Source organism: Falco rusticolus, chromosome 13 (assembly GCF_015220075.1).
Source record: "Falco rusticolus isolate bFalRus1 chromosome 13, bFalRus1.pri, whole genome shotgun sequence".
In the NCBI taxonomy this organism is placed as follows: Eukaryota; Metazoa; Chordata; class Aves; order Falconiformes; family Falconidae; genus Falco; species Falco rusticolus.
Window position 1 is genome coordinate 29,420,932 of NC_051199.1, and position 9,349 is coordinate 29,430,280.

A 9,349-nucleotide genomic window follows, 5' to 3' on the forward strand; every position below is an offset into this window, starting at 1 on the left:
GAAAACAGTTATTCTCACATCTTTCCTTTCTTGGAGGAGTGATCCTAATTACTACAGAAAATACAAGTGCCCACACCTAACTGCGCTTTCAAAAAACCCTCCCTCATTACTACTTTGACACAAAGGCTGCTGGTGCTTCCCCTTAGGAGAGCTACACTTGAGGGAGCCCATGTGCCAACCATGGCTCTGTACTCTGCACAGGAACTGGCAGCGAGCTGCTGTCATCTAACATTCACCGATCTAGGACCTTTGTCAGCTTGACGACACAGCACAGTAGCTGCCTCTGTAACTGCATGTTGGAAGAACACTTGAGGACCATTTTTCTCTGGCAAATCTATTAAGGAGACTAATACAACTTTGATTTTCTTCCAGCAGGGCAAGGCGGCTCCTAGGGTTTTCAGGCAAATTCCTTTGTCAGAGGACCACATTAAGTTACAGTCTGGCAAGATTTTTCTATGCAATGAAAACTAATTTCCTTTTCATGCTCTTTAGTGAAGGTGAGATAATGTGGCACTCGATTTACCTGTGCGTTTGTAAATTTGTGCCTAATTCGATAGAAGTATCATCACAACAGCTTCCTTTAATAATCACAAAATAATTGCCCTTCCCAGCTCCCTGTGAACAATTTCACCTTTCCAACCAATACCCTAAAACTCTCTGGTTTTACTCACTTTCTCAGTTTTACTATAGAAAGGAAACATTAAACAGAACTGATAGAAGTGGAAAGGGTCCTTTTGGTGCTAAAATAATGCTAGCACTTCTCCATAATGCCTATTATCAGACCTGGTCTTTCTGTCACTCCTCTTCTTCCCCTCTTTCTATTCACAGTTTGCACAAAATGAATCAGTACCCAGGAGGACAGTGCTGGAGCTTCTGCTTCTGAGGGTGAGCTCAGGGCATTCCCCCTGTAACTTGCCCAGGAAAGACCCCTTTCCAAAACCCAGGATTTCTTTGATTTGTCTGTTCTTGCAGGTGGATTAATCACAACACTTACAAATAAAAAAGCATATCCTTCTCTCTTAGACAGCTGTCTCCCTCTCTCATCTTAGCCCTCACTTACACAGACAGCAAGAAATGTGAGCGCTATCCAAATCCCTTAAATGCCTCAGGCTTAAACATCCTGATAAATCAACTGTCATTTTTTCACCTCATGCATTGATTGCTGTAAAACTGTTTTGTATTCACAAATCATTCAGAAAATTACATGCTGCTAAGAAGGATCTTCTGTGCATGGGTCTGTAGTGTAGAGGAAGGATGAGGAGGATGAGGTTTGGGCTGGTGATGTGCCCTGCCAGGCAGCAGCAGCAGGTAGGGAGGCACGTTCGCTGGGGACAGAGCTGCAGCACAATAGAGTAAGGTTGCAGTTGACCTGTGAATATTGTGTCCTGGAGGTATTTGAAGCAGAGTTAAAAGATCATCACTGGGTCCTGAAAGCAGCATAGCAACAGCAACACAGAAGACTGTACAGGGTGATTCACCTTGCTACCTGGCAGCTTTTCAGTACCCTCAGTGAACACTTCTCCCAAATGTGTCTGTGGGGGTACAGAGCTGGCTTCTGCAGCTTCCCCTGTTTTCAGTAGTCTTCTCTGTTCTGTATTTCCTTCTAAACCAGTGCAGCCCTTCCTTATGAACTGCCCTCTCCCAAAGTCAGCACTTCACTGCCTGCCAAGGAGCGTGCTTTTGGCAGAGATGCAGTTCATTTTAATAGTATTTTTCTAGTGAGTAAGAGCAAGGTTTCAAATAGTAATCCCTGCCCTTCTCAGTAAAAAGTCAAAGCCCAGCTGTAGCAAACAGATGAGGACAGAGCAATGGATTAGCCCTCAGTGAGATTCTCCAGAACCTGAGTCTGGTGTTTCTTTGCTGTGTGTGTCTACTTCTGCCACCAATGAGTCACTGAGCATGAGTCACTGAATGGACAACTTCCACAGTTAAAAATGACAGTCTTTGGAGCATGAGAGGAGGAGTCAGGGTCTGCCTTGCAGCATTATGGAAGGGAACATGTGTAAAAATCTACCACTTAGTCAGCTACCACAGTCCAATATGAGCAAGCCATGTCCTTTGTTCTCCGCACAGGCGCTCACAGTGATTTCTTTGTGTAATGCTTTTATTTATTTACAGCCTCTGAAACAATATTTTCATTGCAACTGATAAAAACACTTGGTTTGAGCATGACCTTTAGTACTGCAGAGCCATAACTGAATTTTCTTTCTCTGTTTTCAAGTGTGTCAAAAATTCTCTACTGATAAATTCAGCTTTGTTCTAGAAGAGATGTCCTATATTGACTTCTAGTACCCTTGTGAAATGTGTTTGGCAGTGAGGTTCTGGATCTTCCCTCTGGCCCTCAGGGTGGTGGCACTGTAAATCCTTGTTATAGATGTCCAGCTGATACCGTTGCATGAACATTATTTCCACTACAAAATTAAACGCACAAAAAAGTTCCTTGAATAATGTGCTGATTTGGGCTAGGGTAGAGTTTAATTTTCTTCGTAGTAGCTGGTATGGGGCCATGTTTTGGATTTGTGCTGAAAACGGTGTTGATAATACAGGGATGGCATCATCAAGCAGTGCTTACACAGAGGCCAGGGCTTTTCTGCTCCTCACCCCACCCACAGCGAGCAGGCTGGGGGCGCGTGAGGAGTTGTAGGGGGACCCAGCCAGTACAGCTGACCCCAGCTGACCCAAGAGATATTCCATGCCATATGACATCGTGCTCAGCATGTAAAGCTGGGGGGAGAAGAAGGATGGGGGGACATTCAGAGGGATGGTGTTTGTCTTCCCAAGTAACTGTTACATGTGATGGAGCCCGGCTTTCCTGGAGGTGGCTGGACACCTGCCTGCCCATGGGAAGTGGTGAATGAATTCCTTGTTTTGCTTTGCTTGCGCGAGTGGTTTTTGCTTTAGCTATTGAACTGCCTTTATCTCAGCCCACCGGTTTTCTCCCTTTCACCCTCCCGATTCTCCCCCCACCCCACAGTGGGGAGTGAGCGAGCAGCTGCCTGGGGCTGCGTTGCCGGTCGGGGTTACACCATGACAACTAATACCTAACAAGTTGTTTTGGAAAATTCAGCTTGGTCGCTAAGCTGTCTGACTTTAGGCACTTAATGTAATTGAGACTAATTAAAAGAGGGTGCCCAAGGGATACAGATGTTGTCAGCATAAGGTCCTGGTTTTGAACAGTCCTCTGGTGTCATTTCTTTTCTTTTGGTCACTGCATGAGAAGCTCTAGGAGATCAGTGTCTTGATCTGATTTAAGCAGGGTGAAAGCACTTTCAGAGGTGCCTGTGAGTACTAGCTGGAGAGGTGCCTGCTAGTGCTGGCTGTGCTGTTGTGGAATGGTTGCAATGAAACGTTAAGTGTAGACTATTCTAATGAAGTGTGTGTGTGTGTCCATAAGCTGTAGTTCAGTCACAATCACTGGGACTTCATTTTTTATACTAAAGTGTGTAATTAGAAAACACCTTTCTACTCCTTAAAGTAGTATCAGGTTTCTAAAATAATGCAAGGAAGAGTCAGTAAAATAAGTCAACAAACTAAGCATAATTGGCTTATTTATGGTGGATTCTAACTTCAAAAATTAGCATTAGATAATGGTCATTCTTTCTCTTTGCAGCGATCAGGTGGGGCCTTAACTATCCCTCTGTGTGCATTTCAAGGAACTGTATCTCTTCAGGCACCCACGGGAAAAACGCTCTCTTTATCTACATATGAGGTAAGCACCAAAGGGCAAAAAATAGCACCTGCATCAAAGAAAATCGAAGTATATCGATCTAAAAGTGTGGGTCACGAGCCAAACCCAGAGGACTCTCCTAATACGCTTGCTGACACAAGTGTTAAAATTCATTTAGAGGTACTTGAAATTTGTGACAATGAAGAGGCCCTGGATACTGTGTCAATCATCAGTAATATCAGCCAGTCCTCCACACAGGTAAGGTCTCCATCCTTACGTTACTCACGGAAGGAAAACAGGTTTGTCTCCTGTGATTTAGGGGAAACTGCCTCCTACTCTCTCTTCATACCATCAAGCAATCCTGACAGTGATATTAACATATCAATTCCAGACACTGTCGAAGCTCATCGGCAGAATAGTAAAAAGCAGCATATGGAAAGAGGTGGTTATCAGGAAGAAATACAAATTTTGAATAAAGCATACAGAAAACGGGAAGAAGATGGCAACAGCAATTAAAAGGCATTCAATCGAGACTTGTAAGCTGATCTGACAGGCGTTGCTTCTCTTGACTCAAGTTACCCTAGCAAGTACAACATCAACTGTTTTGTCCTAATGTATAAATTAATTTTATTCGGGTACAATGTTAAATTGATTAAAACTGCATAGTGAATTTCAAGTTATTTATTTATCTGTTTATTTGAGGAACATGTGTGTCTAAAATGAATCCTAAAAAATGTCTGAAAAAACAGCTTTGGTTGCTTGTTGGCACTGGGTGATCTGCAGGAAATGAGGGAGCAGCTCCACAGCGTGAAGTTATAATAGTTCTGGCTGGCTTGCAATTATGCTCTTGCTGATGTGTCAGACTTGAAACATTTCTCAGACAAAATGTAGCCCAAACCTAAGACTAGCTCATTTAGTTGATGAAGCAGAGGATTAGAGATATGTAAATGGTTTAATTTTCTACTGCTCTAGACATGTTTCATATGTAATACCTCTGTAAGTGGCCACCGTAGATCTTTTAAGTATGGGCTGAAACGTAAGCATGCACATTTTGTAAATACCACGTTGTGAAACTTACGAGTGTTCTCATGGCTGACATTTCTCTGATCATACATGACAGATGTTGGTTAATTTTATGCCAGTTACTTTGAAGAGTCCCCTTCTTTTGCCTCTGTGATCTCTTACCAAGTTAAGAAGTTTCCCAATCTTACAGAATATTTCCAACTTGATCTAGATAAAGGCAGCATTTGAAATGTTTGAAGAGCTAGAATGTCAAAATTAATTTGAATAATTCTTCATGTCTGTGTCGTCCCTAAGCAAGGAATAGTTTTACAGTGTCATTTTCTTCCTCAAGACCCATGTGAAGCCAAAATAAAACCAGTGAATACTCTGTAATTTGTGTCAAATTCAGACAAGTCAAGGTGGAAACAGTGAATGGAGTCCTCAAGTCTTACATTAAATACGCTTCATTTTCTTGAAATGCTAATGCATTTTAACTGAGAGCTCTTTTTCTGAGGGTGTGTCATTCATTTCAGTTAAACAGAAGTAAATACACTCTCAGGACTTTCAGCAGTTTGATTAAAAATTACACTGCTTCTTTAAGGAATAGGTTTCATTTCAAGTGGTAAGTGTGCTGACATAATCATGTAGGGGTCTGCAGTCACCCTGTTTTCCACTCAGTGGGGACGATGCAAGGGAATATAAGCACAACCGTATTCAGGATTCCTTAATGGGATATGAATGGACAGAGCAAAAGAGCCAAATACTGTGTCTGTTTGGACTCAGCATTTGAAACAGAGGCATAAAAACAAGCAGGCGACTTGTCTTCTCACTTCAACATAAATCAGGCCTGCCATCACAATCAGTGGGGCTGCACTGGAGTGACAGTGATGTAGCACTGAAGAAAATCAGGGTCAAAGACTGCAGGTTGCTGTGATAGAGAGGGATTGCTCTACAAGTTCTGCTTTCCGTATGCTGCCTTTCCAAGGTGAAAACAAGGGCTCTCGTTAAGATTGCCTCAAGGCTTTTAGTTCCACTAGGATGCCACGTTATATTTAGCAAGAAACTACAGTAGAAGTTTCTACCAGAAAGAATCTACAGTAGAAGGAAGAACAAGTGGTGAGTCTATTGAATAAAATTGTATCCATACATGTAGAGCAGAGAAACATTCTGCTGTCTCTGAGTATGTTGCTTTTCCGTGTTCTGTAGAAGGAACGCAGAAAGTATCTTTATAGCAACAAACGTGCTCGATCCAGATAAAGGTAGCAAAGTTGTGATGGAGAATGCATCCATTGCAACTTCGGTTTGGTCAGGTGTTCTGTGTTCTCTGGAGGTGATTTGGACTATGTTAATGAGATTACAGGCTGGTGTGTTAAATCTCTGATGAATGTATTTACAAAGGGTTCAAATTTGGAGGCATTAAAATTCTGCATAGCTATGACCTAGAGCTTGACCTTATTGTAGAGTGTTGTCTTGCTGCTGTAATGAAACATAGATTTTATTTGATGAATCTGTAAATTTGATAATGTACAAATGTCTGATTATTTTTTTTTTGCTCTAAATGGTGCATATCATTAAACAATTTAAAGTGTCTGTAAACCCAAGTTGTAATTACTGAGTAGATACCAGCTTCTTGCACAATGCACTGGAAAACTTGCTGTTTGAGAAAATTTGCTCCTGGTTTGTTTATTCACGTAAGTGCTAAGGTGTCTTCATTTATCCTTTGGACTTACTTTTTATAACAATTATTTTGTAAGTGTTTTTAAGGAAAAAAAAATCTTCCTCCTCTGTTGTTTTTCCCTTGTCTGACCTTTTAACGTATTTCAGTGACAGCTTGCCATTTGAGGGCAAAGTGTCTGTCAATGACCGTTTGAAGGTGACTTGAAAGAGGCCTCATCTCTGTTCAGACACCACAGCAACTGACTGAAAAAAGTCCCTTGGAAAATGTGACGTGAAACAGTGCCCACGTTTCCCCTCCTCTTAGGGTGTGGGTTGTTGAATAATGCAAAGGAAAGAAAACAAGAAGCAAGGAAATACTTTTTGAGATAATCTTTGGTAAGCAGTATATCCAGTGCATCAGAGTTTCTTTTCAGTGGCACTCATGTATGCTGAGAATAACATTATGTTAACAGAGGTACAAGAAAAATAAATCTGTAATATGCAAGGCCAGCCCCCAGAATCCCAAGTGCCTCAAAGGATTGTGCTTCTTGAAGAAAAAGATATAGCCAGGTACCGGAATGCAGATTTGCTATATTAATCTTGATAGAAAATATATTTTACAGCATCATACTATTTCAAAAGACAATAATTTCATAGAAAGTAATAAATGTTACCTATATGTTTTTTTTACCTTTATAGATTTGGGGCTAGTGCATAGTTTCTGGAACATGATTTCACTTCCTGGTATGTATCACTGTAGTGATTTCCAAGATGAGTGTTTGAACATTATGTTCCTCTCTTTTAATGAATTTGGCAGATTTAGGTGTCTCAGAGCATAGTAAATTCTGCTTTTCTGGACTCCAGCAACAGCTCCTATAAGAATTACAATATCTGTATCTGCTCCTGTACGTTGTACACTGTATATTTTATAAAACAAACTGAATTTTAAAGCCTTTCTGTCCTTGCACGCACAATCTTCACTGCTGGAGGCAGTCCTGTTGGCTGCAGTACTGCTGGTGTGCAGTAGCAAGATACACTCCCTGGACAGAGAGCTGTTACGTGGGATCCTCTTCTGTTGTGTCTCCCCCTTCTCAGTATCTACCTAACGTGTTTCCTCATTAGGAATGTGATTTTGAGGAGTCTCACTTCAAAGTACTGAAAGGAGAACACTATCTTCTGTCCTCTGAGGGCATGCTGCTGCGTAGACACCCTTATGTACAGATGCATTACTTCACCTCACGATGGTGGAAATGATGAGAACTGAATGTGAACAACGGTTAAAAGGAGTTGAAAAGGCCCAGTAATATGCAAACCACTGAGACCATTTCAAGAAATGTATCTTTTCATATGTATTAGAAAATAATCTTTACATGAATTGATGCACATTTACTATCTTTCCAACATCTAAATCTACAAACTTACTAAAAATTCTGGATTTGTAATGTTTTCTTTAGAATGTGTGGGTTTTTTTGCAGTGCTGGTTAAACAGGAGACAAAAAGGCACGGCTGAAATGCAGTAGCTACATGCATGCATATGGAAATTTCCTCTCACACTGAAATCCTATTTATTTCCAATGTGTGCACTGCTTAGGTGCCCAGATACACTATCATGGAGGGATCCAGGATCAAACAGAGTACATCTGTTCAAGTCACCTGAGTGATTCAAGGTAACCCGAGAACATTTTCTTCAATGATTTTAAGGAGATAAAACAGACAAAACCAGCTTTCTGACAGCTTCCTTAGGCATGCAGAGCCTAACATGACCCACGACTAAGCTGGCATCTGAGAGTGCGGCCACATGCACTGCTGACAGGACATACTATCAGCCCTGGCTGCTGGTGTGTCGTACATGGGTGGTCACCAGGAGCCATTTCCTTCCTGGCCTCACAGGTTTCAGATTAGCATCAGACACATCTCCTGTCCTGGTATATCTAAATAACACAACTAAAGATAATAACTACCTGAATTTATATTCACCTACAGGCTAAAGAAGGCCCAGAAGGCAAGCCCATTTGTGTCTGGGCAATGTTGTGCCATGGACAGGAAAGCTCATACCTGAGCAGCGGGATGCGTTTTCCCACCACCAGGTATCCTGCCCCCTCCACGCCTTCGGAAGGACGTGGGCCATCCTCCCTCGTTTGGCCTGTATAGGTATGCCAGTGACGTATTTCAACAGGGGGTCTTTTAACATTTCTTAGATTTCTGAGAACTTACTTTGTGCTGATTTTCTTTGGCTCTTTTTTACTCCACAATCGGTTGTCACTGTGAGACTTTCGAAGAATGCCGTGAAATTTGTGTTGGTCTGTGTAGTGACGAACGCGGGGAAGTCATGGAGTGTGCTTCCCTGGGCTGTGTTAAGCCCCAGATGCAGAGTGAGAAGAGGAGGAGTATATTTCCTCCTAGATTTCTCATTTCTTCCCCATGCTCCTTCCTGTAATCTGCCTTTCAGATGATCTTCCTCAGTATCTTCTAGCTCTTGTACTCGCCCCTGGCCCCTCCTTTTCCCTCTTGTCTCCAGGTAACCTCACCCTGAGTGCAGCTACTCCTGGTGCTGATGGTTCACAGATCTTGCTCTCTACCCCTTACTTGTCTCTATTAAAGTGAAAATCTGAGCTTTTCTTGAGATTTCCTTGTACCTGAAACTGGGTATAGCTAAAAAAAGACCCACATGATGTTTCTTGCACTGGCCCTCCTGTGCAGGGCCGTGGCATGGTGCCGTGCCGTTTTGTAGATGTACAGATGCGCGCTGGGGAATTGGTAGATCTGTACAGGTCACCGGGGGTCTCATCCCCAGCGCAGTGCCATTTCATCCTTGGAGGAACAGTCCCTCTTCAGCCATCTGCCACCTACTGCCATGGTCCCTGAGAAGGGTTCCGGTGGCTGCCTTGTCACCTCCGTCACCGGAGGTGTCTTTGAGTAAAAGGCTACAGATGTATGCTGCGACAAAGCATTGTGACTTTGGTTTCGTGTTTTAAGGCCATAGAGATAAGCATTTAAGCATGGAAAAGAATAAACCTAGCAGCC

General features: G+C 42.3%; 1 protein-coding gene across 1 annotated transcript in view; it reads left to right on the top strand.

The window, feature by feature from the left end:
* GPR149 (G protein-coupled receptor 149) overlaps positions 1–5,062 on the top strand; it is a 28,311-nt gene extending 23,249 nt beyond the window's left edge. Inside the window, exon 4 of the mRNA XM_037407080.1 lies at positions 3,611–5,062. Within this exon, the coding sequence (XP_037262977.1) occupies positions 3,611–4,183 (573 nt within the window). The 3' untranslated portion in view covers positions 4,184–5,062. The remainder of the gene's footprint in view (positions 1–3,610) is intronic.
* Positions 5,063–9,349: the final 4,287 nt, after the last annotated feature.